Raw genomic sequence first — 27,898 nt, forward strand, 5'->3', positions numbered from 1 at the left:
AGGCCGCCCTTTTGCTGCTCCTCCTCCTCCACACTTGCAGCCTCCAGTCCTCTGTTGACATAGCAAAAGTCCTCGCCCGTTGAAAGGGCCAGGGGGGGACGGCAACAGGATCAGAGCCGCTTTTTGTTACAGTAGTACCTCGGGTTACATACGCTTCAGGTTACAGACTCCGCTAGCCCAGAAATAGTACCTCGGGTTAAGAACTTCGCTTCAGGATGAGAACAGAAATCGTGCTCTGGCGGCGCGGCAGCAGCAGGAGGCCCCATTAGCTAAAGTGGTGCTTCAGGTTAAAAACAGTTTCAGGTTGAGAACAGACCTCTGGAATGAATTACCGTATTTTTTGCTATATAAGACTCACTTTTCCCCTCCTAAAAAGTAAGGAGAAATGTGTGTGCGTCTTATGGAGCGTGTGTGTCTTATGGAGCGAATGTAGGCTGCACAGCTATCCCAGAAGCCAGAACAGCAAGAGGGATTGCTGCTTTCACTGTGCAGCAATCCCTCTTGCTATTCTGGCTTCTGAGATTCAGAATATTTTTTTTCTTGTTTTCCTCCTCCAAAAACTAGGTGCGTCTTGTGGTCTGGTGCGTCTTATAGAGCGAAAAATACGGTAAGTACTGAGGTGCCACTGTATTTGCGTGCCTGACTCGAGGGAGCGAGCGTGTGGATGTGCACGCTTTTCTCAGAAGTCAGCCCACTGAGCACAGTGGAAAGTCCCCTGCCGAGTGGGCATGGCATGCAAGTGGGGCTTGAACTCCAAATAATAGCTGCCGTGCTTTTGTTTTCGCTTCCTTTCCACGACGGCGCTGGCTGTATTTGTAAAACTGAAGGTAACATTTATAGAAGAATAGGACTGGAAGGGGCCAAGGAAGACACGTAATCCACAGGTGTGTGGATTATGAACCCTACAAACCACCTACAGCTGCCAGCGCTGGTCACCATTATAGTAGATGCGTTGTGGCAATGGCTTCAAACGCTCAAGCCAATGCACAGCTACGAACCATTATATGATTGCTGGTGGACCTGGATGCAGCAGACTGAGTCTGAGTTCAGGTTAGGCTAAGAAACTTGCCAGGTCAGCCTGCCCCATGTATGCTGCATTGATGTCTGGAGAAAAGGACAGAGTGTTTTGAATTGAAAGACAAATTTGAAAAAGAAGTGTCAAGTGGTTTTAAATGGAAGTGGCTAAGTAAACAATAATAGTGCATATTTACAAAGTACGGTATCCAGCTGCCTCAGTTCTCTATTTTATTCTCTATCTCCCAGTAGGGCTGCTCCCTGTTTTTATACCTACAAACACAGGGTGTATCTGTTTTCCTCTTCCAAGGCTGTTCTCTCTTACCCTAACTTTTTCAGGTGGACTGTATGACCGTGGCACTTAGACACAAATAGTTTTCAAGCATCAGATATCCACATGATAAGAATCCCCAATGAAAATATGTATATTAGACGCGTATGTGCATTCACTGTAGAGTTTGTAAGAGCTGAATCAAATCTCTTCCACAGATTTAAGACAAAATCCTTCCAGGGCTGCACTTTTCATTGCATTCATTTTACACACAGAAGTAAACCTACAGTGTACTCCTAGGACAGCACCTGCGCAGCATTAAACAATGTCCTCAAATTCCAGCAAGTGAGTCATTAAGTGCCTTAGAAAATCAACTGGTTTTTGTATTTGGGGTGCTTTTTCATCAGCCAGTGTAACAAATCCATCTTTAAAAACAGAAGTTCCAACTAACTGAGCCAGTGAAGCAGATGCTCTCATTTTGACAACCAAAAAAAGTATGGGTCATAAAATATCAAAGCAGTCTGCTGATTTTTGCCATTTGGATGGGTGGGTTGGTGTTTTTCAGCCAATGTAAAAAAAAAAAAAAAAAGTCACATGGTTTTTCCCCAAACAAAAATGATCCAGGGTGTTCATCCAAACTCCTGGCGGTCGGTGGTGAGGTTTGATGGAGCGATAAGCCACTTCCACAACCCTGCCATTCTCACAATTCAGGGGCAGGGAAGTGTACCTGTTCCTTGTGCCTTTGCTCAGGCTGCCGTAGCAAAGAGGCCCAGATTGGACACATTACTGTCACATGATGGCAGCAGGTCAGCCCCTTTCCCTGAAAATCCCCATTTTGGGAATTACAGTATTTTTCGCCCTATAGGGCGCACCGGCCCATAGGACGCACCTCATTTTGGGGGGGGGAATGAATAAAAAAAAATTATTTCTCCCCCAGCCGTGGGGCTGGGGCGGGGGAAGCCCGAGCTTCCCCCAGCACCCAGAACAGGCTGCTATCCGCAAGCCTTGTGAGCCCGGCGGCAACTCCTGCGCGAAGCACGGGGCGTCCTCTGGAGGGCGCTGCGGGCTGCCGCCCGCAAGCCTTGCGCACCCGGGGGAACTCCCGCCGGGCGCGCAAGGCTTGTGGATAGCTTCCTGAAGCCTGGAGAGCGAGAGGGGTCGGTGCGCACCGACGCTTCTCACTCTCCAGGCTTCAGCGAAAGCCTGCATTTGCCCCATAGGACGCACACACATTTCCCCTTCATTTTTGGAGGGGGAAAAGTGCGTCCTATAGGGCGAAAAATACGGTACTGTGGGCAGGAATGCTACCACCAGAAGGTTCTGCCTGCCTGTCTACTCTTTGGGCGGGTGCATTGGGGCACTCCTTAACAGTGGAGCTCCTCCAACAGCAGTGACCTGCAGAACTAAGCCAAGGAGCACCTCTGTCCATTCATACCCCTTCCAGTAGGTGGGTTTGGATTGCTCTGTTAAGTGTCTTTGTTCAAACGCTATGCAGATGGATTTTCTTTGGGACATTTTACTGCCTTGAGATACACTGGAATTTTTCTTGGGTAGTAAAATGTCCCCAAAAGCATTTATATAACATTATTTATGATTTGGTTTAAGATGAACAGCAGTGAATGTTCTTGTTAGTAAGCTCAGGGCTAACAAAGCAGGGGTTCTTTTTTGCACTTCAATTGCCTACTGTCCTTTAAGGGATAAATAGCTTGCAGACATTTTAAATAAAAATATTTATTCCAGAAGATAGCCTGAATTCATTGTTAAAAACAAAACCTCTAATGCATAAAGTTGCCACATTTTATTAGTGTCAGCCACACAGATATTAAGTAAGATGCAGTTGATTGTATTACATATATTTAAATGTATTTAGGACTCTTTGCCATCTGAATGCAGATTATATCTTTTCTTGGTAAACAGAAATGACTGAACAATAGAATTGAACTGAACTGGATATTAAGCCTTTAAAAGGTAGTCTGCTTCTATCAGTAAACAAAATATCTGCATTGGAGTAAATTTGAGTTTTATTCATATACTAGAAATACCCATTTTCATCTTTTAAAAGTAGCTGCTGCCGGTCAGTGCAATCAACTGCTATGATTGATATTTAGGGGGAGCATTTTTTACCAAAATAAATAAATAAATGGTGCTTTGTTCATCTTTCTAAGTCAGACTTTCCTATTTAATTCTATGCTAGTTGCCTATGGGGTTTTGTTCATACAAGGACTGTTTTGAAATGGGCAGAGGCTTTATATTTAGTACGTCATTTCATCTTTTTCAGACGCATTGCTGACACCATGAATTGGAACAAAGGTGGCCCTGGCACCAAGAGGGGCTTTGGTTTCGGTGGCTTCTCCATATCCACTGGGAAGAAGGAAGAGCCAAAACTCCCTCAACAGTCCCACAGTGCTTTCGGAGCCCCTGGTTCAGCTGGGTTTGGAAAGACACCACCACCACAGCTGCCTTCTTTTTACAAGATTGGATCAAAGCGAGCAAACTTCGATGAGGAGAATGCGTAAGTTGCCCTCCTTTTGCACTTGTATCCCCATTAAATGAGTTGCCCAAAGTTTTGCGATGATTTGTTTTAATAGGGCAGACATAGTTGTGTTACCTGATAATATGTGAAAAGAAGTGTCCCAGTGGAGGGCATAAGGCCCAGGGGCCAGCAAACTTTTTCAGCAGGGGGCCGGACTATATTTTGAAAAAAAGGGGGGGAGAGAATGAATTCCTATGCCCCACAAATAACCCAGAGATGCATTTTAAATAAAAGGACACATTCTACTCATGTAGAAACACGCCGATTCCCGGACTGTCTGCGGGCTGGATTTAGAAGGCTGTTGGGCCGGATCTGGCCCCCGGGCCTAGGTTTGCCTACCCATGGCTTAAGCCGTTTTACAGCTGACATCTCAAGCATAAGACTAGCCAGAGTCCAGATAAAGGTTGCATGACAACAGCTAAATCAGGCTGCCAGACAACTTGGAGTGGATATTTGAGAGATGGAGTTTGTTCTTTAGTTCTGTGCCCCCCCCCCCAAAAAAAAAACTTTTTTAAAAAATTCCTAAAATATTGTCCAGTGTTAGGCTCTGTGTGATAGCAAATGGTTTCCCCTTCTTATAAGTCTGCTTATGTGTTGACTTGATTCTTCCCAGTGTCACCTCCTCTCTCTCTGAATTTTCAGGTACTTTGAGGATGAGGAGGAAGATTCCAATAACGTTGACTTGCCATACATTCCCGCTGAGAACTCCCCCACTCGGCAGCAGTTCCATTCCAAACCACCTGACTCAGACAGCGAAGATGACCCATTGGAGGCATTCATGGCAGAGGTGGAGGTAAGTTACCTTCTCCTAATGCCTGGCCGATATTTTGTGGCTTTGAGATGCACCAAAAATGACTGTTGAGGAGAATAACAGTCAGCACCTCTGAAGATGGGACAAAAATGTTATCAGTTGTATTTATTTTAATTTAAAATATTTTAAATCCGTCTTCTGTTGTAGGGTATCTGGGGTAGTTTGTAGCAAACTCCATAATAGCCAGCTGTTGCCATATAAGCAAGCATGAAAGTAAAGACAAGGACAAACAGAACAGAACAAGGGAAGCTGTTTAGGGAAGCTTTTAATGTTTAATAGGTTATTGTAATGTTTAATAGGTTATTGTATTTTAGTGTTCTGTTGGAAGCCGCCAAGAGTGGCTGGGGAAACCCAGCCAGATGGGCGGGGTATAAATAATAAATTATTATTATTATTATTATTATTATTATTATTATTATTATTATTACTACTACTACTACTACTACTACTACTATAAGAAAAGCAGCAATAGCAATCAGCACCTTAGGGTCTAAAACGTCAGAGAAGTGAAACCAAGCAGGTGCCTCTCAGGAGGGAATTCAGCAGTGGTGATGTCACCACTTCATACATTCATAATTTAGTCTGAGAAGTACAAGTCAAACTCCTGCTCATAACAATCGGGGAGGGATTCAAATTACTACTGCTACCATTTAATTACTTGTTTCATTTACAAATTGCTTCCCGTGAGGTATTTCAAAGCAATTAAATAATGGCATATACAAAAGAGGAACATGTTTAAAAACAGTTGTATATAAAAACATTTTTTTGAAAATAACTATAAAACTAGAAACAGTTTAAAACAACAACACATAAATAAAATCACTTGAGATCTAGGTCAGATAGCAACTGAGACAAAGATTTTAGAAGTCTTTTGGAAAGGGGAATTTCTTTAGCAAGTGCTGAAGAGCCAGTAGATATGCACGGTGAAAGGGAATTCCAAATGGCAGGTGCCACTACACTAATGGCCCAATTCTGACATTCATGCAGAACAGATCTCCTGATAGGATGGTATCTGCAGGATGGCCTCTCCTGCAGCACACTGATCAGTAGGGTATGTAGGGGGTGAGGTGATGTTTTAGGTATCCCAGTATGTAGGGCTTTGTGCAACAATTCCAGCACCTTGAACCTATGGTTTTGTATTGAGATACAGTGATATGCACTGAAAAACCCTTTTAATAATATGATAGGAAGAATAAGGAGGGGAGCCAGCTGTCAGAATTCCTCTCTCTCCTGGCAGATGGTATCCCTCACCTAGTTGCTGTATTCCACTGCATATAGCGCTATGAGCTCCAGTGTCATAGGAATTTTATAGGGAAATGTGCTGCATTGCAATGTTACATTTCTTTTGTGACCCATTAGGATCAAGCTGCTAGAGACATGAAGAGATTGGAAGACAAAGACAAGGAAAGAAAAAATACAAAGTAAGTTATTTTTTTATATCACAGCCCCATTGAAACAAGTGAGAGATGGACAAGAAGCATGGGATCATCTTGCATTATTTCTGTTGGGATATTTGAAGATTTTGCCATGCTAAGATCTTTAAGCCTTTCTGAACCTCCGTGAAGGCTGTGATCTGAATTTATGAGGGTTGATTTCTGAGGGGCTGGTGTATAGGTGACTTTCCTCGGAGCAGGGTGTTGAGGTTACCTCCCTCGTTGCCTTCAACTATATAGTTCTGTGAAACAGCTTTTCTGTCACACTTCATAGATCTGAAATTCAGTCAATTTTACTCTTCATAATTTGGCAGGTCCTGGTGGGTTGGAACATAAGATGTTCGTGTTCTTTTGTTTTTTGTTTGGTTGCTCCTGAATGTTGTCAGTGTTGAATTATATTGGCACTAATCAGATTGAATGTATGGAGCTGGGTATGTGGAACATTTGCAGGGAAGTTTTGTTTCTCTGCTTATTTTTCCAGGGGTATACGCGATGATATTGAAGAGGAAGATGATCAAGTGAGTTTTCTACGCAACCTTTCTATCTATTACAAAACAGTAATCAATGAATACAGACACACATTTCTGATATCCTTTGAAATAAAGCAGATCTATTTTTGTTTGCTGAGAAGATTTGTTGGGGGGGGGGAGTCTGTTCTTTCTAAATACATCAGACCATTAGCCCAGCTGATAAAAGAGTTAGGACCCCAAACTGGTTTGCAGGTCAACTTTAGATGAGTCACATCAGCACACAACCAGTGCTTTTTAGGCTTTTGTTTTATTTTTTTAAAGGGGGACATGGAGTGAAAAAAGGAAGAAAGAAGCAGAAAGACAGACATAAAAATAAAATAAAAGTAGGTCCCGTGTAGGTTTAATGATAAAAGTGGGTCCTGGTCTAAAAAGGTTGACAGCTATAGCTGTGGACCATATAAGCAACAGCTGAAAATATTTAAGTACTGTTTAAGGCAGTGATGGCCAAACTCGGCCCTCCAGATGTTTTGAGACTACAGTTCCTATCATCCCTGACCACTGGTCCTGTTAGCTAGGGATGATGGGAGTTGTAGTCCAGGAACAGCTGGAGGGCCAAGTTTGGCCATCACTGGTATAAGGTATTGCACTTTGCATACTTTTTTTTAACTTGCCACAGACTTGTGCTTCTTTGAGTCTCCTATTGGTGCAGTCAAACAGCTTTATTAATGCTTGTATAAAAGCATACCTGTTATCCAAAATCTGGAACTTCCAGCCCAGTCCATTCCTGAACTGTGTTCTGGAGCATATTCTAGTGTGCCCATGACAGAATGGCTAATTGATGTCTCCTGAGCAGTCTAAAAGTATCTGCCCACTACATGTCTGCATGAGTTACTGCTCTGACCTTGCCTCCTAATCAGCCCCCATAGCAAGTCGTTCTGCCTGTTTTTTCCATCAGCCACGATTGAAGCATGTGGCCCAGGGATGATTAACCTGTGCCTCTCAAGGTGTTGCTGAACTACAACTCTCACCATTCCTGACCATTATCTTCGGTGGTTGGGGCTACTGGGAATTGTAGTTTAGCAATATCCGGAGGGCCACAAGTTAGCTGCACTGATTTTAACACCTAGTGGTGCAGTGATACATAATTACCAATCCCTGTGGAGTCTGGCTATTGCAACTTTTCATGAGTCAGTGCTCTGGACTTGTCCCTATTGTGTCATGAGCATACCAAACATGCACAGAGGTAGACTCTGGGCATGAGGAATTTTTACATTAGGACACTTAGAAAATAAGTTTCCAGGGGCATAGCACTAAAGCACAGCCTCAGTTTTAATAAGGAAGAAAAGTGTTATTCAGCTATCAGAACTCCAGGAAACACTGTTGAAATCCATCTAGAGTCATGGAGTTAGAGAAACTTTTTTTATGGCTTAGTGTAACTATTGAAGCTACCATTTTTCACTGTTGCTTTGGTAGGCATTCATCTTAACTCTGAAGAAGATCTAAGGTGCTTCTTAATGTGCACAGTAGGATTGAGACATAGCTGAGAAACAGTGTGTAGCCCACTCGATGGGGGAGAGGGATTGCTTAAATTTACAGTGCAGCAAAAATAAATGAAAATAGAAATCTTGTTCATTTGTAAATGAAGTCATGTCTTCCTTCCTTTCTTTCCCTTCCTGTCTTCTTTCGTTCCTTTATTTATTTATTTATTTATTTATTTCCACTCCTACCTCACCCCGATTATTGCAGGATATCCTGAATTTTCCCAACAAATACCCCTCTTTAACCCTTCTTGGCTGGAGGTCCAGATAGCCACAGTGTTATACTGCACAGGGATGCCAACCAATTGCACCAATAACTATTGTGGTTGAATTGGGTTCAAATCCCTTCTTGACCATGAAGCTCTCAGGATTGGCTGGTCCTTTTCTCAACCCAATGTTATTTATTTAGGCTTTTTCTTAAGCCTTCAATCATCTGTGTCCTCTTGACAAAGTTGTAACGAGGATAAAATGGAGGGGAGAGCCATGTACACTCCCCTGAGCTCCTTGGAGGAAGGACAGCTTGAAAATGTCGTAGCAATGTATTGATCAGACTTAATATTAGTGTGACTTTTTAACCAGTTAAATTTGCATTTTGGGGGAAATGCTGAAGGTGCCTTTTTTGAGAGAGTCTCTCTTGAATGTGAATTTGGCTTTTTAAAACAAGGAAGAGCTTCTTATTTTCTGTATCTTCAAATTAGAGAATATAGGGTATTCCCTATTATAGTAAAATATCAAAATGGTTTCAAAAACCCTATCCTGCCCTGTAAGGGAGCGCATAATTGTTAGGAGAACTCTTTGGGGGAATTCCTCTTCAAGAAAGTAGATAGCTGCAGTGTCAATCATGTACGTCTGCTAGATCAGGGTGGAAAACCTTTTTTGTTGTTGTTTGCGCTACAGGACAGATCCTTGTCAGATCTGAGCCTCATGGACCAAATTTGACAGGTGAGCAAGGTTGCTCACTTGTCAATCACTGACATCACAGTGATTTCAAGTTATTCAACATGTTTCAGTCCCAAAGATGGGACTTCAGAAAGAGCCCTGCGTGGAGCTTTAAAGCACCTGAGGCGTCACATTTTTGCAGGCATCAGTTGCGTAAGCAAGTTCTCCATAGGGAGCTTGCTAGAACAGCCATTCTAGCACATTTTGGCTCTGCTGTCCATCAGCTGATGGGAGGTAGAACCAAAGCCTGCTTTCCCTTGCCAGTGTACAGTCAAGGTTCCTGATTGTACATTGGCATCCATGTCTTTTCCTGCTCTACGTCTTTTCAATGCACTGTAAGTGACTAACCAACCTAAAAGAAAACCCTTCCAGTTTTCAGAATTTTTTTTCTTGTTTGGTTGCCTGGAGACTTTTAACTTGCTGCAGACATCTAGCCAAGAAGTCGGCAGAAGTAAATGCAAAGTAAAAAAGACAAAGAGAGAATTTGAGCATGTGCAGAGTATTTTTCTATCACTTCTGAGTAACTACAGTCATTCCTATTCACAAATACGGCGTTGCGCACACCACCCGTCTTGGAAATTAAGCGTTGAAGGCCAGACATTCTGACATAGCAGAAAACACTTTTGTGGCTTTAACTGAACATTTGAGATGGTCAGCTCAGGTCTTCTGACTGTTTCCTGGAAAAGCGAAATATACCAGCCAATTTGTTAGTTCTTTATTATGGTTTCACCAAATAATTACTGTGATAAAAAGAGGACTATTAAAATAGACAAAGTTATTTGTTCTTTATGGGTAAGTGACCGTCTCTAAATGTAGCTCGTAATTAACTGAGAACAACAATAGCATTTCATCCTCTTTGGCACTTGTATGCAGTTACATTTCTCTGTTTTGCTGCAGGAAGCATATTTCCGTTACATGGCAGAAAATCCCACTGCTGGTGTGGTTCCAGAAGAGGAGGAGGACAACCTGGAGTATGACAGTGATGGCAATCCAATAGCACCATCCAAAAAAATCATTGACCCTCTTCCTCCTATTGATCATTCAGAGGTGAGGGAATTTCTGCAATCAGTAGCATAGCACCAGTGCTACGTTCATCCAAAAATCAATAGTAATACATTGAATAAAGCAAAGAGAAGAAGAGACCCTCCCTATATGTGCTCCAGAGCTTATATTCTTCCATTGCATAGAAGCCCAGACAATCAAATGTACATGATTTTTATGTCAGTTTCCCCCTACCAAAGTGCTTCTTTGAATGTCTCACAGAAGCTGCACATTTAGCAGATGCTATGCTTACAACTGGGACATGGGTGGCGCTGTGGGTTAAACCACAGAGCCTAGAACTTGCTGATCAGAAGGTCAGCAGTTCAAATCCCCGCGACGGGATGAGCTCCCATTGCTCGGTCCCTGCTCCTGCCAACCTAGCAGTTCGAAAGCACATCAAAGTGCAAGTAGATAAATAGGTACCACTCCGGCGGAAAGGTAAACGGCATTTCCGTTGCTGCTCTGGTTTACCAGAAGCGGCTTAGTCATGCTGGCCACATGACCCGGAAGCTGTACGCCAGCTCCCTCGGCCAATAAAGCGAGATGAGCGCCGCAATCCCAGAGTCTGTCACGACTGGACCTAATGGTCAGGGGTCCCTTTACCCTTTACCTTTATGCTTACAACTGTTAACATAGCAAGAATGTTCATAAACATTCCATGGCAGCCCGCTACTTGGGCCGAGGCAGCAACCAATTTTTAATTTATAAGGTGGTATCCCTGACTAACCATGAACTGTTTGGCCTGCAGATTGAATACCCACCGTTTGAGAAAAATTTCCACGACGAGCATGAAGAAATCACCAGCCTCACCCCACAGCAGGTGGTGGAGCTGCGCCACAAGCTGAATCTCCGGGTAAGACGAGTCCTGCTTTGAGGATTGTCTCGTGTTCACACATGATCATAACAGCTGTGTGGTGAACAATGAACAGACACAGAACCTTTGCAAAGATGTGCCATGGTTCCTCCTGAGTGAGGTTCTGACCCAAGTAAGATAAAGAGAGCAGAAAGGATGTGTAAGAGAGCCAGTATGTTAAGTTTCAAGGACTTGGTGGTGCAGAGGAGAGTTAATTGTAGTGGGGATGGCTACAATTCAGTGGCTGCTTTGTAAAAGTGCGCCTTGAGGAGGGTTTGCAAGAATAATGTGGCTTGACGGAGGGAAAAGTTTGATCCAGTGTAGGGAGACGTACCATAGAAAACTTGCAGCAGACACTCTTAATAGGCAATTGTTAAGCGTGTAAGGACAAAAGAAGTAATTATAATTTAACAGTTTTCATGTTATTCTACTTTATTAAAGCAACTAGAAAAAAATATTATGATGGGAAGATCTCACACAGGTGAAGGGAAGCAGTGGAGAGAAGGGGAAGGTTAGGTTGAATCTGGGAAATAAAATAATATATGGGACAGCATAGGGTATAATAGATTGTTATATAATATATTGTAACCAGAATAGAAGTTCAAAAGGGGAAGTAAATGTATTTTTAGTATTTTCATTATTGTAATAGTTATTATTATTTCTTATTGGTAGAAGACAATGTTAATTTAGGCTTCTTCGTTTTGCTGTCTGTATAATTTTCTTAAGTCAACAAAAAGAAAAAGAAAACTTGCAGCAGGCATAAAATGCATGGTGGTTAGCAGACATAAACGGTTAACCAGGTTTTGACAGTTGGTCATCTTCAGGCTTCCTTGAGTACTTCAGTACTTGTTAGCTGTTCGGACACTTTCCCCCTCAGCTTATTCTGTTGGGGATTGGTAGTAGGGAGGGCTGGTTGTCATTCAGGCTTTCAGCCCCCTTCCTTCTTGGGATTCTCCTCACTCCACTGGCCTCTGTGATTGATCAAGCTTCTAGCTAGATATTGCTGGTCGTTTGTTCCATTTAGCCTCTGATTTGCATACGAAAATGTCTTAACGTTGGTCTATTTGTAGAGGCCCAGTTGGTGAATTTCTGGATTTTATAAGATGTGCATGCTCTCAATCCTCCCATGAATATGGGCTTCTGATAACATGGGACATTCCCCACTTCTTCTTTTAATGCTTTATTGGTTTTAAAAACAAAACAAATAGAGAATAAAACCATACGAAATAACCAACAAAAGGCAATTCAAAATCAACACTCATTTAAAAAAAAGATTTAAATTCACATGTAACGAATTCAAACATGACTTCAAATCCCCGCCGCCATTGTGATTCCTAATTGTGATTTTTTTTAACTGCACACTTTATCTCTCCTAGGTTGTTCGGTTGTGTTAATTTTGTAAAGTTCTCTTCTTTCATGCAGAGGTCAATCCAAAGAATTTAGATTTTTACAATGTTCTTTTAGGTATTCTCTGTAAATATTTCACTCTATTGAATATTTGATCTGTATGGTCTCGGAATCTTGTTGTCAATCTTGCTAGCTCTGCATATTCTAAGATTTTATTCTGCCAGTCTTAATTTAATTTAAATTAGATTGGGACATTTCCTTCATCATTGTGCTTTTCAGGTGTGTTTACCACAGCTGAATGTTGAATTCAGTTCAACACAAGAAAGGCTAATCATTTGAGGTGGATGGTATACCCCTATAAGGTGGATTTAGCACAATAAGTATTGTTGGAGATCGGAACTGAGTGAACGTCATTTTCATATAGACTCTACATCAGCATGTGCATTGAATAATCTCTCAAAAGTGTAAGGCATGGTTTTAATGAATAACTTTTCCCCTAGGTCTCTGGAGCAGCTCCTCCAAGACCAGGAAGCAGTTTTGCTCATTTTGGTTTTGATGAGCAACTTATGCATCAAATTAGGAAATCAGAATATACTCAACCCACACCTATCCAATGCCAGGTGAGTCCTGCATAGCAGAGTTCACAGTAATCCAACGAAGTAAAGTTTTGTTATTTCTCTCATGTCTGTTTTTCTTGGGGGGCCGGGGAGATGTTGTAACGTTATCAGTTTGTAACTTGTTTAGCAAGCAAATTAATTTAGAAGTAAAGGCAGTAATTATTTGCCATAAAATTGATTTGAATATTTAAAATTACCACGTGTAAAAAAGCCTAAAGAATTTCCTTCCAATAGAATCACTACCAAATGAACTTTTTTTAAAAAAAAGATAAAGATGCCCTGAAATTTCAGAGGGATGTCCTTTTTGTCTTAACAAGTGTAAAAAGTTTTCTCTATCCAGAAGGGCTATTGGTACTTGGTTTATCCATTGATATCTTGTTATTTCTCCTCTAGAGCTACAGTTAGTCCTTGAGAAAATGGAAGAGAGCAAAGTAGATAACAGTCGTACCTCTATTTACATGTCCCTTTTGATACGGAATCTTTGGGTTAAGGCCACAGCAAACCCAGAAGTGTTTCACCGCATGTGTAGAAGGGCTCAAGTTGCGCCGTGTACAGAAGCACACCTCTATTTGCGTAATTTTCGAGGTGCGAATGGACCCCTGGAACAAATTAAGTTCATATCCAGAGGGTCCACTGTACTTAAAATGCCTAGGGGAAAATACTGGGACCATAATAAACAGTGGAAGGGGTCCTGTGAATAGCTGTAGCCCAGGGGTAGTCAACCTGGTCCTCACCACCCACTAGTGGGCGTTTCAGGATTCTAGGTGGGCGGTAGGGGGTTCTGCGACACAAGCTGAATCCTCCTTCCATCGAGCACTGGTGGGTGGTAAAGAAATTTTACCATCAAGAAAGATGCGTTAGTGAGCGGTAGGTTGACTACCCTTGCTGTAGCCTAATTGGGTGTCTCCACTTCTCCAAAAAAAGAAAAAGGAAAATTACATATAATAATTCTGTGTTGCAAGTTTGCGTCATAAGAATGTTAACTTCTATGTCAAGACAACTTGGAACAGAAGACAACTTGGAACAGAATTAACTTCATAGGGTATAATTAACCCCAGGGTTCCAACAAACCCCCAAGAATGCTTTGTAACGGTGGTGGTGGTGATGATGGTATACTGATTATTTACACATAGGGAGTACATAAATATTTGTACTACTACTACAAAATCTACTCTGGGTCTTTTCAAGTGGGGTATTGATTAAAAAAATGGAATTTATGCAACGAGCAAAATGCTATGTTGTATTCCCTATCCTGTTTGGAGATTATGCTGGGATTACAATGGGCTTAGATGTTTGCTTTTTATATTGGTTTATTTAGTTAACAACATTGTCGGTTAAACACAAGCACTTAAACGTTGAAAAGTGGAGATGTGATGAAGTGACTAGGGTATGAGGAGCACGTGGAGTATGAAATGATTAGGGTATGCTAAAAAAAACTTTACATCCTCATGGCTTTATGAAGGTTAATATTTTCAAAACCATACCCTGAGCTGAGAGTCACCAGTTCCGTTTTGGGAAACTGCTTGATATAAAATGTGGGTGGGGTTTTTTCCCCCTCCTTCAGGGTGTTCCAGTGGCCCTGAGTGGGAGAGACATGATCGGTATTGCAAAGACTGGCAGTGGGAAAACTGCAGCCTTCATTTGGCCCATGTTGGTTCACATCATGGATCAGAAGGAGCTGGAGCCAGGAGATGGTCCCATCGCAGTGATTGTATGTCCAACCAGAGAGCTGTGCCAGCAGGTAAAGAAATGTTTGGAGCATCATGGAAAGAAATGGGGGCAAGTAAATCCTGGAACAGATCATCCATCTGAGGAGATTATGCTGCTGCTGCTGCTGCTGATGTTGTTTTAATTTGGGTTGAGGGGAGTAATGGTATGTGGAGATTTACCAAAAAAGGGGGGGACCAGTTAAAATTAAGGGTTTTTTTATGGGGGAATGAGTTGGTAATGGATTTTTTACTTTTTGGGAGGGGAAACCCATCTTGCATACCTTGGTCACCAAAGAGCAGCTCGGGTAGAAAGCTTCTGAAATTTATTTGGTAACTTTACAGTGGTACCACGGGTTACATACACTTCAGGTTACATACGCTTCAGGTTACGCACTCCGCTAACCCAGAAATAGTGCTTCAGATTAAGAACTTTTCTTCAGGATAAGAACAGAAATCGGGCTCCGGCGGTGTGGCGGCAGCAGGAGGCCCCATTAGCTAAAGTGGTGCTTCAGGTTAAGAACAGTTTCAGGTTAAGAACGGACCTCTGGAACGAATTAAGTACTTAAACTGAGGTACCACTGTACAAGGAAAGGGAGGTTCAGAACTATGATGCAATTCCAGAAAAATTGCCATGCTTTAGCAGAGAGTCTGGCTTGCCACACTAATGAGGGCACCCTTACTTTGATCTGAGGAGTTGTAATGAGATATTGTGGTGCAGGACTTGATGCATGCAGGACTTCAAATACCTTGCTTTTTTGTAAGTCCCAGAGACCCATTTTGGAGCCTTTATGGGTCAAAAGAGGGCTTCTTACATAGGTGGTATAGAGAAGGAGGAACTCTGCGTTCACTGCTTCTGCTCACCCCTCAGTGTTGAGATCAAGGTTTTAAAGGGGGCTGGTTGTAACTAAACTAGTCAGGCCACCACCAGCTTCACCTTCTTGTTGCAAGTGGGTATTGGGAGTAAGGCTTGTCTGTCTGTGCTTCAGTTGTTTCATCATTAAGATTTTCATTATTAAAAGTGCAATGTTACTTTTATGCTGCCTGGTGGCAAGTGGCTCAATTTCCAGTCACAATAATACTTCCTCTGGTTGCTTTCATATGATATACTCAATATAAAAAACAGGGGTGCTAGAAATCTGCCCTGAAATTCTGCCTCTTCTGTCTGTAATTTTTTTATTAAAACTTTTTGATCCAACGAGGTAAAAGGAGTGTGGAGAAGAAAGAGAGAAAAGAAAAGAGAAAGTAAAAAAGAAATGATGTGATGTATAGAGATTATTCTAGCAAATTCATTTGGGATAGATACAGAAGAAGAGAGGGAGTAGATACAGAAAAAGTGAGGTGTGAGGCCAGCAGAGAGGGATCTTGATAAGCTTGAGGGGTGAGCCACAGGTACAAAGATTTTGATGTACAAAAGGCAGAAGAAAATTCAATCACTGGAAAGGAGATTTAGAATAACAAAGAAGAAATCTACTTGGTATTCTTGTAGCCCCATTGCACAGGAAAGTGTCCATTTTGCAGTCCCTTTGTTTCTTTGATGTAATGGAAATGTCTTTCTAGTTTTTGAAGTAGTGTTCTCAATATTCTGTGAACTGCTGTGCCTTCAGATCCACGCTGAATGCAAACGCTTTGGGAAGGCCTACAATCTACGCTCCGTAGCAGTGTATGGTGGAGGAAGCATGTGGGAGCAGGCCAAGGCTCTGCAGGAAGGAGCAGAAATTGTTGTCTGCACTCCAGTGAGTATTTCTTCCAGGTACTTGTGTTGCTGTAAGGCGTCTTTCCCCTACCTAGTGCCCTCCAGATGTTGCTGGATGGAGCTGGAGTTGTAATCCAAAACATTCCTAGGTTGTGGAAGGCTGCCCTGAGGGATATGGGATATGGGATCCTGAGAATGGCTTGCAATATGCTTCCTTTTTGTTCTAAATAAAAAGCATTACCTTGTGATTCATTCTTTGGTTTGTGGCTTATGTGAACCTACCTCATTTTCCCCCCTTACTGGATTCAGAAAATGTGGATCCAAACTGGAGTAGAATTCCTAAGGGCAAGAGAAACTGCTTTGGCAGTTAGCAGCTTCTGAGGGATTTGTCTGTTGTTGACACAACCAAACCATTTCCCTCTCACTGGACTCTGGTTGGGCGTCTTCCTTTAAAGGTGGCCTTCAGAGCTTTCCTTGGCCCTTGGCCAGCTACTATTGACCATCACAGACCATCACTAAGGACCCTGTTGTTCAAAAAGGACCACAAACAATATCAGGGAAAGTTGGAGCAGTATAATAATAATAATAATTTTTATTTATACCCCGCCCTCCCCAGCCAAGGCCGGGCTCAGGGCAGCTAACAAGCAAGTTGAATGAATACAACTTAAAAACAAGATTAAAATACAACAATTATAACAGTATAACCACTGTGACCAAGGAATTACTGTGACATAGTTTGAATGATGCATTGATACTGGCTTTTCTGACTAGCTTGCTGCTGTTAAATATTTCCAATCAGGGCCGTTTGATTGACCACGTGAAGAAGAAAGCAACCAACCTTCAGAGGGTCACTTACCTTGTGTTTGATGAAGCCGACAGAATGTTTGACATGGGTTTCGGTATGTACCCAGTAATACTGGCTGCAGTGTGGATATGTCACAGCGGTGGCCTACGTTCCCCACAACTTCATATCCTCTGTGTCTTAGGAATCCATTAGTGAAAGAGTGCAAAGGCTGAAGCATTTCTTGGGCTACGCACTCAGCAGCAACTAAATAACAGTGTTACAGAAAAGTACAGGACATTCTGGTGGTGCAAAATGAAGGCTTTCACATGAAGGAATATGAGAAAGAAAAGTGGTTTGACCCAGTGAAGAATAGTGCAAATTTGGAAAGTAAAAATAAAACGCAAACGTGCTTGTTATGACCGTTTAACATTGGTACCAAGCTGTGTTACGTGTCCTGTCCTGAACTTTGTGGTTAGCTGAGAAGGAATTCTTAGTGGCGCTTTTGTGCTCCAGATGGCCCTGTGAAAGCACACACAAGGATAGGTTTCAGTGACCACTCCCAGCCTTTGGAACTTCCTTTCTTCAGAAGTCTCTCAAAGCACGGGCAGAAATATCTTCCATAATACCCTTTCGTTCAAGCAAGCATTTTGTGGTCAAAGGAATTTCATTTTTAATTTTTTTTTTAGTGTCTACCTCTTTCATTTGCTCAATGTTCATTGTACAAAATAGGGCACAGTTCGTAGTAGAAGTGGCACGGAGCACCCAGTTCTGCAGCCATATTATTCACCCATAGTATATGAAGGGCAGGCTGGGCATTGCTGGAGAAATTACCTCGGGTTAAGAACTTTGCTTCAGGATGAGAACAGAAATCATTCTCTGGCAGTGCGGCGGCAGCAGGAGGCCCCATTAGCTAAAGTGGTGCTTCTGGTTAAGAACAGTTTCAGGTTAAGAATGGACCTCTGGAATGAATTAAGTACTTAACCCGAGGTACCACTGTATTTGCTTATTTCCCAAACCTCAATTTTAGTTGACTTTGAAAGAAACACAGATTTCTTCCTTAATTTCTTTTTTTCCTGGGGCATAGAATATTTCTAATTACAATAATAAACAAGAACCAGAATGGCTGCAAAAATATGCTTTGCTGAAAAACAAATTCAAGCCCACAGATAAATATTTGCTCGTTGTCAAATTTGTCACTTAGTTGCATGATATATTGATTTGAAAGGCCTTTTTAAAATAAATGTCTTTTTAAAGGGGCATGCTTTTTGGTAAACAAAAAACTCTGAGCCTGATGTTCAGATGTAACAACATCTCATTCAAGACCTACTGGAAGTTGAGCTTGTGGATGATTCTGCATTTTATGAAATAAAAAGGTGTTGTCTTAGAATGCAGAGATTGAGCACTTTTCATCATGAACTCTATGCCATGCTCTCTTCAGCCAGCTGGCTGTTTATAATGCAGCTGCTTTTCAGCATCTGAAAACTGTACATTGACTGGAACTTTGTTCTTCTTTTCATCCAGAATACCAAGTCAGATCAATTGCCAGTCACGTGCGCCCTGAAAGGCAGAGTGAGTGTGGATTTCCTGAATACAAAATATATTGAAATATGTATTGTGTGAGACAGAACTGTTTTATTCTTGTAAATATATGTGGTTAGCCCTTCGGGGCGGCATTAATTTGTGTCCCAAAACTGTTTCCAATTCCCATACTTAAACCAGAAAGAAATTTAAGTTATATTAATGGATTTGCAAGCATTTTGTTCTCATTAAGCAAGGACAGCCTGCTGTCTTCCCACCCACCCACTCACAGATTTTTCACCTTTCCCAGATATTTGGAGTGTTCTAAAATCTTGTTCATATATAGGTAGTTTTCGGGCATACAAAACCACCGTCTCCTTGTCATTTACCCTCTCCCATTGCCTCCATGCTTCTCTGCTGTTTGGATAGCATCTTTCACCTTACTCCTAGCCACAATGTGTCCTTCTGGTACTGCTGTATGCAGTAAGGAAGGATGCATGGCAAATGTGATGCTATCCAGGGGTGCCCAAACTTTTTTCAAAGAGGGCCAGATTTGATGAAGTGAACATCATGTGTTAGGGCCGACCAAAGTTGTTGAGCCTTTTTTAGGGTTCTACCCCAGGACATATACTGCCACAGGGGGCAAATTAAATCAACCAGCGGGCTGGATTAGGCCCCCGAGACAGAATTTGGACATGCCTGCAATACTCACAGGCAATTCCTATGTATCTAGATTCTCGTACAATTCTGGTGGATGGGGTGGCTTCCTTGTGAGCTTGCGCTCCTTTGCACCTTTGTGTATATAACATTAGTACTATTTTCCTGGCTTAACAGCTCTACTATTCAGTGCAACTTTCCGGAAGAAGATTGAGAAGCTGGCCAGAGACATTCTAATTGATCCAATTCGAGTGGTGCAAGGAGATATCGGAGAGGTAATATACCTTTTGGAAATAGGCTAGAGCAAAGAGAGAAGCCACGGGTGTGCATAGTATAATGCTTCTCTGTTCTTCCCCCATTTCTGCTCTCGTGTTAAATATATCCTGATATTCTCATTTTGCCTCTATTTACTCCTCCTCCTCCTCACACAACAGGCAAATGAAGATATCACTCAGATTGTGGAGATCTTCTCCTCTGGCCCCAACAAGTGGAACTGGCTGACCAGCCGCCTAGTGGAGTTCACCTCTTCGGGGAGTGTCCTCCTCTTCGTTACTAAGAAGGCAAATGCAGAGGAGCTGGCCAACAACCTTAAGCAGGAGGGGCACAGCCTGGGTCTGCTGCACGGTGACATGGACCAGAGTGAAAGAAACAAGGTCATCTCGGATTTCAAGAAGGGGACCTTCCCAGTTCTGGTTGCTACTGATGTGGCAGGTAGGGGTGCAAGTTGGAAGTTTTAAAAACTTGGGAGCAATTTCCAAACCACATCCTTGACCCCCTTTCCCTCTTCACATTGTGTTAAGCCAGTTTTCATCCACCTACCCTGATGTTCTTTACATCTGCCGTGGTTCAGAGAGTGTTGTGCTCAGGCTGCTGGGTAGATGTGGACTATGTATTGAAGATATTAAATAAACCTTAGAGAGCCAGTGTGGTGTAGTGGTTAAGAGCGGTAGACTTGTAATCTGGTGAACTGGGTTCGTGTCTCCACTCCTCCACATGCAGCTGCTGGGTGACCTTGGGCTAGTCACACTTCTTTGAAGTCCCTCAGCCCCACTCAGTCCACAGAGTGTTTGTTGTGGGGGAGGAAGGGAAAGAAGAATATTAGCTGCTTAGAGACTCCTTTGGGTAGTGAGAAAGCGGGATATCAAATCCAAACTACTACTACTCTTCTTCTTCTTCGGACTTTTAGTTGATCAATGTTTTGAAAAAGATAGCTCTCCTTCACTATCTCATTAATTTGTTCTAAATCCCCACTAAATATTTCCCTCCTATTTTTTTTTTCCTTAGGAGGAGCTAAAATTCTTTATAGTATAATCAGAGTTCAGTGCAACCAAACCTATTTTCAGTCAGGGAAGAATGCAGTTGTCTCTTTTGGAATTGCAATACAGTCTTAAGAATACAGGCCAGCATTGACAGAAAGTGTCTAGGATAACTTGATTGCTTTCAACTGTGTACTGAAGCTTTCCTAGAATTGAAGGTGGTGCAGTGGGAAAGAGTTTTGAGCAGAGTAAGCTCAGCCTTTGCTGACAAGATGTGATATAAGCAGAACGCATGTGAGAATTGCTGTGAAACTGTCTTGACCCCCGACATCTCCTGTGCCCAGCTCGTGGTCTGGATATTCCTTCTATTAAGACTGTGATCAATTATGACGTGGCCCGTGATATTGACACCCACACCCACCGAATTGGTCGCACGGGGAGAGCAGGAGAGAAGGGTGTGGCCTACACCCTGCTGACTCACAAGGATAGCAACTTCGCTGGAGATCTTGTTCGGAATTTGGAAGGGGCCAATCAGCACGTCACAAAAGAGCTCTTGGACTTGGCCATGCAGGTAACTTTGTCCGAACCTGAAGAAGCACTGTAATCTTTCCTTAACTTGAAACTTAACGTTTCTGTGTGTAATTATGAGCCACACCAAATAATATAACACAGTATGTGGTATATTTAAAAAGAAAAAGGGGTTTTACCTTGAAATAGATTTTGCTGCATTTCCACTGCTTGAGCTAGATTGGCATCTAGGAAAAAAACAACACTGGGCATTAGCAGTATACAGAGAGCTGTCTTTAAATCTAAGGAATGAGTCATGGCAGATTTTATCTCTATCTTGTGCAAATTGCTCTCATGCAATTTGGAGGCATCTGCAAAGAAGCTACTTAAAACAGGGAACTATGTTTTTCTACAAATAAGTGGTATTTTGTTCCCCCCAGTTTGTAGTTCAAGTGGCTTTCTCTGGGTTCCTCCCCCCACCCTCCAAAACACAAAAACTAACTCTCCTTTATTTGGCAAATAGCGTACAACAAATTGACTGTAATGTGCTTGTGTACTTTTAATTTTTGGTATTGCTTTTGCGCTTCCAGCCAGAATTCTGTAGTCTAAAGTAGTTGAACTCTTTAACTCTTTAATCTTTAATCTTTAATCTTTAATCTTTGAAGCAATCCATAGCCTGGTAGTCACATATTTCATCTCCTATTAATGTTACTATCCTTTTTCTCCAGAATGCTTGGTTCCGGAAATCACGTTTCAAGGGAGGGAAGGGCAAGAAGTTAAATATTGGCGGTGGTGGACTGGGGTACCGTGAGCGGCCTGGCCTAGGATCAGAGAGCGTGGTAAGCATTGAAATTCAGTATACTAACGTAGACTAACAGTGTCGTATATGTTTACTTGGAAGTAAGTTCTGTTTATTTCATTGAGATGTACTCCCCAGTAAGTAGGTATAGCACTGCAGCCCGAGTTTCACAGTGCTAACTGCCAACGTCTTTGTGTCACAGGACCGTGGGAGTAACAGTGTCATGGTTAACTATGAGGCATACAAACCATCCTCAGGAGCAATGGGGGACCGGTTGTCTGCAATGAAGGCAGCATTCCAGGTTGGTATGACTAACTGTCCTGCTACATATTCTCTCCCCTTTCTGTCTGGCACTTGTTGTGCTACTGCTTTCTTGGCTTCTAGCCAAGTGTGGCCATTGTGCCTGTGAACTCCTTAAACCAGCTCAGAAGGGAAAGGAGCTGTTGGTTGCCAGCAGCTTTGTCTGCTTCAGTATGGTCATTGCCCAGCCTGTGAACTGAATTTCCCTTGTGTCTATCACAAGTTCTTCAGCGAGCAAGGTTTTCATTGACCCGAGGTGGAGCCATCAACGTTCGCCCAGCATTTAGCTCCAACTTGCTCCTATTGGCACTGCAAGTCAGCCCTCCTCCATACCAGTGAATGGGCAGAGTGGAAGGAAGGACAGTATTTAGTCTAGTGCCAGAGATAACTGAAGGCAAAAAAAAGTTTGCTAAAATCGGCCTGAATACTCCAGCAACTAAACCAAGCCATACATTGCAGCAGATGTCCTAACATTAGAAAGCATTACTAGTTGAAATTCCATTCTCACATTAAAAATATAGCTGGGTTTTCCCCTTAACGGGAAGAAATCTCTGAGCAGTAAGATACACCCACTTTCCAAAAGCCTATTCCATCCAGCACTCAGCCTTCAATCTTGGATAGCGGTTGGCATCACTGAGAAGAGACAGAAAACACAGGCTTAAGAATCCTCGTACAGTGGTACCTCGGGTTACATACGCTTCAGGTTACATATGCTTCAGGTTACAGACTCCGCTAGCCCAGAAACAGTACCTCGGGTTAAGAACTTTGCTTCAGGATGAGAACAGAAATCGTGCTCTGGCGGCGCAGCGGGAGGCCCCATTAGCTAAAGTAGTGCTTCAGGTTAAGAACAGTTTCAGGTTAGGAACGGACCTCCGGCACGAATTAAGTACTTAACCCGAGGTACCACTGTATTAGGGATGCGGGTGGTGCTGTGGGTTAAACCACAGAGCTTAGGATTTGCTGATCAGAAGGTCAGCGATTTGAATCCCTGCGACAGGGTGAGCTCCCGTTGCTCGGTCCCTGCTCCTGCCAACCTAGCAGTTCGAAAGCACGTCAAAGTGCAAGTAGATAAACAGGTACTGCTCCGGCGGGAAGGTAAATGGCGTTTCCATGCACTGCTTTGGTTCGCCAGAAGCGGCTTAGTCATGCTGGCCACATGACCCGGAAGCTGTACGCCGGCCCCCTCAGCCAATAAAGCGAGATGAGCGCCGCAATCCCAAAGTCGGCCATGACTGGACCCTAATGGTCAGGGGTCCCTTTACCTTTACCACTGTATTGGTTATGGTTTTTGTTTTTCTCTCCTGTAGTCCCAGTATAAGAGCCATTTTGTTGCTGCCAGCTTCAGCAACCAGAAGACGGGCAGCTCTTCAGCAGGTGCCAGTGGGTGGACCAGCGCTGGCAGCTTGAACTCTGTGCCAAGCAACTCAGCACAGCAGAACTCGGCAAGACCTGACAGTCCTATGGGCATGGCAGGCATGCCAAAGGGCATGCCAGGCTTCACAAGCGCCGGAAACTTAAACAGCGTCCCCACCTTCCCCAGTCCTGGTGTTCAGGGGTTCAACAGTCCGAACACCGGCAACAGCAACAGAGAGGGCAGCAGCGGAGGTAGAGAAAGGTACGGCGACAACCGGGGCAGCGGTCGCCACGGCGATGGCCAGCGCCACGGCGACGGGAGCGGTCGCCATGGTGAAGGCCAGCGCCACGGGGAAGGCTATCGCCACGGGGACAACCGCCACGGGGACAGCCATCGCCACGGGGAAAGCCGACATGCCGGCGGTGGGAGTAGCAGCAGCAGCGGTCGCCACGGGGAAAGCCGGAACAATGGGGACAGCAGCCGGAACAGCGGCGAAAGCAGAAGCAGTGAGAATAGGAACACTGAGAGCAGGAAAGATGGCAACAGCAGAGAGAACAACAAGGCGGCAGATGGAGGCAGTAGTAGGGACAACAGCAAGACAGATGGCTTTGTCGTTCCGGAGCCCCCAAAGCGCAAGAAGAGTCGGTGGGACAGCTAAGAGCCCAGCAAAGTGGCAAGGTGCCCCTCTCGGTCACTCTCAAGAGGGCGTTTCTGTGTGGCTACTCAGAAGCATAGCAATGGACAGCAATGATCCCCAAACCAAGCCTCGGCTGGTGCGTCTACAGACAGCTTCACTTCAGTGGCGCGTCAGTGTTGTGCTTTGATCAAAAGGAAAGCGTTCCCTTCCTCGGAATTCCTCAGCGCTCTGACTTTTAAAAATCCGTCCGTCTCGAGGGACTTCAAAAGGTTGATTTCACCCTCCAAGAACAAAAGATCTTTGAGAGTGTTTCTTTTTTAACTGAATGTTTCCAGAAAGAGGCTTTGAACTGGGTAGGTTTGTTTTATTCAGATCAATGTGAACTTGTACACTAACCCATCTCCCAGTAAGTGGCACGCCTGCTACATCAGCCCTATTCAATAGCCCTCTTTTCATCCCCATTGTCATTACGCTTTTACACCTTCGTTCGCCACTCGCAATGGCCGTCTGTGCCCAGACACGACCACCAAGTTCCTGTGTATATGATTTTGCATGTATCCAGCAGTACAATGAGACGTGTAAAGTATCACAGGAAAACACAGTAGTTTCGACTGGGTCACTGTTGGCCATTGCAAGCAACAGATGCAGGAAAAATAATGGTCTTTTGGGAAGGGGGGGGGCCTCACAATTGATCTTGCCCATCTACACACAATCCTGCATGGAAATCATAATGTTCCATTATGACGTGTGTCATTTCTGCAAGTAATCTTTTTTTAACCTTATCATTTTATGCATCACTGCTAGCTTAAATCCTCCTTATTTGGGGATTGGTGAGCAGGTTCTCAGGCTTGACTCCTGCCTCTCTTTTTTGTCAAGTTGTCCACAGTTCAGGTAGAGAGAGGACAGGCCAAAGGTTAAATCATTTCATCCCTCCTCCTCCCTTGATAGTATCAGCATGCTAATAGCCCATAGAGAGAGCTTGAGATTCTGTTCCTAAGAGTAGTGGGGAGATGGCTGTAAATATGCAGGTGATGCAGCCTGCAAATTTGTCTCATTCTTCTCCATACCTAAGCCAGGTATGATGAGTTTGGCTGGCGCTAAAGGATTCCTTCTGCCCAGTAGAACAGCATACATGAGTACTGTGGTACACACACACATATGGAGACAGAATGAATGCTAACCTTCCCCATGCCAGTCTACATTTTTACACAATTCACCATCTTCTGTGTTCTGAATGTGTCCTTGAGGGAACAAAGACCGCTTGGCAAAGACTAGCAGAATCTCAGGTTGCCTAGACTGGAGCTCCTCTGCCTCCAAGGATGATCCTAGTGTCTACTCATTTTGGTCCCTGAACATGTGTACTGTATGGGCAACAGGAACCACATTAAACCTGAAGAGGATACACAAAGATGGGCCATGGAGCCACCAGGATATAGCCTGCCCACCGGCTGGCAAGATTAAAAGTGTCCATTTGGGTGGGATCTTGTGTAGATAGCTTTGTGAATGTTCCAGAAGTTATTTCCCCTTCCCCCCTCCCTCACCACCCAAGGGTGAAACAGGCTTGGGGAGGGAGATCTTTCTTATATAGCATCAAGTTAATTGTGATTGGGGGCTGAACCAGGAAGATTTCAAACTTTGTAAGTTTGAGACTGGCTGCTGAAGAAGCATTTTTGTGCAGCAATGTTAGAAACGGGACTTGTCTGAAACAATGTGCTGCTTTCCCCCGAAATGGTTGTTGCGCGCACACATCTGGAAAGAAGCAAATGTAAAAATATTTGGTTTTGGGGTTTTTTTAACAGTGTGTTCTTGGGCTCTTTAATCAGATTCTTTCTTTTTCTTTTTCTTTTTTGCCAGAGTGGTAGAAAAATCTTGTTTGCTGAAAATAGTTCACTTCTTGCTTCTCATTTTTATGAAGAAGTATCTTGAAACTGTCAGGATTCTGTGACATGCTGTTCCCTTTACTTTCCGCTTTCTCTTCTAGTAAATGTTTTATTACAAGGACAATTGCCTGGGATGTGCCTGTTTATTTTGGCCTATATTATTTTACTCACAAGTTGGTTTTGTGGGCAAAAAAAGTGCTTCTCATTGTTAGAAGGAAACACCAGCTTTAATAATTTTATTTCTCATGTTTGCACTATATCAAAATAGCCTTTAAAAACAACAACAACAACACCTTTGACTTCTCTAATTGGAGAGGAGGGAATCAGAAAGGGTTTTTTTTTCCCCTTGCCCACATCAAATTGGCCAGGGGACCCTGAGAGTTTTTTGCCACCTTCTGCAACATACTCCTTGGCATGTTTGCTCAAGTCGGTTACCCCACAAGATTAAGCCCGCCTCTTGCTACCAACTGCTTTTCCTTGCAAATTGTCTCTCTCAGCATCATTTTGTTATATTCCAAAGCAACAACTGTGTGTTTCAAAATGCAAGTTGCATGGTAAAGAAAAAGTGATCCCATAGTTGCCTTGGACAGGTATTCTGCAAGGCACTGAACCAAAGTATGCCTATGTTTGAGAATTTCTCACGTCTCATCTAATCCTGCACAGTTGTTCACTGCAAGAGCAGTTGCTTTGGTTCTGAGACAGCAAAGTAGTAAGCTGTTACTTTCTCTCCTATTGGGGGAGATGATTTGCAGAAAAATGGCAAGCTTGTTTGAACACCCTTTTTTAAAAAAATAAATAAATCCATTCTGTAAAACAGAATCAGGGCTATCACCTAATTACAGGAATTGGTGGTTGAGTAAATAAACTTGCCTTTGTCAGTCTTAATAGTGATGCCTTTTAGAGCTATCGAGAGAATTTGGACTAAGCAAAAAGTGCTACTTGTTGTTAGAAGGAAACGCCAGCTTTAATATTTTATTTCTCATGTTAGCACTACATCAAAATAGCCTTAAAAAACAACAACACCTTTGCTCTTAACACTCAGTGCCTACTTACTGAAATTGGGGTTGCAATCAACTAACAAAAGCCTTATTTTAACACAGATGAAACACAACACAGCAGAAAATGGGAATAGGAATGGTTCCTTTGCTTGCTTATTGCTGCTGAGGAGGCTGAAAGTGAGGTGGGGAGATGGATATATTTTGGACGATTGGAATTTCTGAAAAGGCGTGTCATGCGCTTTGCAGATCGAACTAACCAGAACAATTCAATCCACCTAACCACTACCTCCCTCAGTACCCTTCAGCATCCAGAACCAAGCTTAAACCAATCTGAAATGGCAAATACTTGGAACCCTTTTCCCATACTGACGTAAGTAGTAGAATAAAGACTTCCTAATCGCTATAGTGGTACCTGGCTCAAGATTGAAACTTAGACAGTTCACTCGCCGAGTTACTTTGATCCTAGAAAATTACATTTTCTCTGTTCCCTTTCATAGCATGGTCTCCAGCTCTTTTTTCAAGCTGGAGTGCTTCCCCTCCAAGGCTGTAGCACCGATGTTCTCCTCAAGGACCTTCTGCATCATCTCCTGACTTGGAGAATTATCCAAGGTGGAGGAAGCTGGGGTGTACTCTGGGGCAGTGGCAGTGGGAGCAAGGTGGATCAGCCAGTTTTTGGCACCAAGAGGCATGGCAACGGCTGCTGCAGAAGTCACCCCCCAGCTGGCCATACTCAAGCTGACGCTATTGGTGGCATGGGACACAAGCCCGCCGTAGGAGTAGCTCCCGCCTGCGCTGGCCGCTCGGGTCTTCTGCTTTATGTCCAGTACCAGGTTTCTCCGGAAACGGTCTTTTTTAATTTCTGCTTGCACCTGGTGGAAGAGGCAGACTGTCAAGGGAGTGCAACATAGAAAAAGACCATTGCCTGCCTGCTCATTCTCA

At 43.2% G+C, this 27,898-nt stretch overlaps 2 protein-coding genes across 13 annotated transcripts in view; one reads left to right on the forward strand and one right to left on the reverse strand.

Annotated features, from left to right (window-relative positions):
• DDX42 (DEAD-box helicase 42) overlaps nucleotides 1–26,085 on the forward strand; it is a 26,581-nt gene extending 496 nt beyond the window's left edge. For 2 of the 10 annotated variants that reach the window (XM_083582622.1, XM_083582625.1), the window contains 18 exons: nucleotides 1,504–1,630; nucleotides 3,564–3,797; nucleotides 4,461–4,611; nucleotides 5,989–6,050; nucleotides 6,544–6,580; nucleotides 9,907–10,056; nucleotides 10,799–10,903; nucleotides 12,751–12,870; nucleotides 14,432–14,608; nucleotides 16,181–16,309; nucleotides 17,069–17,168; nucleotides 18,575–18,622; nucleotides 19,406–19,503; nucleotides 19,663–19,939; nucleotides 20,829–21,055; nucleotides 21,720–21,830; nucleotides 21,993–22,091; nucleotides 23,398–26,085. In XM_083582622.1, the coding sequence (XP_083438748.1) occupies nucleotides 1,611–1,630; nucleotides 3,564–3,797; nucleotides 4,461–4,611; nucleotides 5,989–6,050; nucleotides 6,544–6,580; nucleotides 9,907–10,056; nucleotides 10,799–10,903; nucleotides 12,751–12,870; nucleotides 14,432–14,608; nucleotides 16,181–16,309; nucleotides 17,069–17,168; nucleotides 18,575–18,622; nucleotides 19,406–19,503; nucleotides 19,663–19,939; nucleotides 20,829–21,055; nucleotides 21,720–21,830; nucleotides 21,993–22,091; nucleotides 23,398–24,102 (2,850 nt within the window). In that variant the 5' untranslated portion in view covers nucleotides 1,504–1,610 and the 3' untranslated portion in view covers nucleotides 24,103–26,085. Of the gene's footprint in view, nucleotides 1–564; nucleotides 608–1,085; nucleotides 1,631–3,563; nucleotides 3,798–4,460; nucleotides 4,612–5,988; nucleotides 6,051–6,543; nucleotides 6,581–9,906; nucleotides 10,057–10,798; nucleotides 10,904–12,750; nucleotides 12,871–14,431; nucleotides 14,609–16,180; nucleotides 16,310–17,068; nucleotides 17,169–18,574; nucleotides 18,623–19,405; nucleotides 19,504–19,662; nucleotides 19,940–20,828; nucleotides 21,056–21,719; nucleotides 21,831–21,992; nucleotides 22,092–23,397 lie in introns of those variants that run through there. The other 8 variants (XM_083582626.1, XM_083582628.1, XM_083582627.1 and 5 more) reach the window with 8 other exon arrangements.
• LOC310747833 (parathyroid hormone/parathyroid hormone-related peptide receptor-like) overlaps nucleotides 24,625–27,898 on the reverse strand; it is a 28,417-nt gene continuing 25,143 nt past the window's right edge. For all 3 annotated transcript variants that reach the window (XM_083583112.1, XM_083583113.1, XM_083583111.1), the window contains one exon: nucleotides 24,625–27,828. In XM_083583112.1, coding sequence (XP_083439238.1) covers nucleotides 27,451–27,828 — 378 coding nt within the window. In that variant the 3' untranslated portion in view covers nucleotides 24,625–27,450. The remainder of the gene's footprint in view (nucleotides 27,829–27,898) is intronic.

This window comes from Podarcis filfolensis (assembly GCF_964270895.1).
Source record: "Podarcis filfolensis genome assembly, chromosome: 13".
In the NCBI taxonomy this organism is placed as follows: domain Eukaryota; kingdom Metazoa; phylum Chordata; class Lepidosauria; order Squamata; family Lacertidae; genus Podarcis; species Podarcis filfolensis.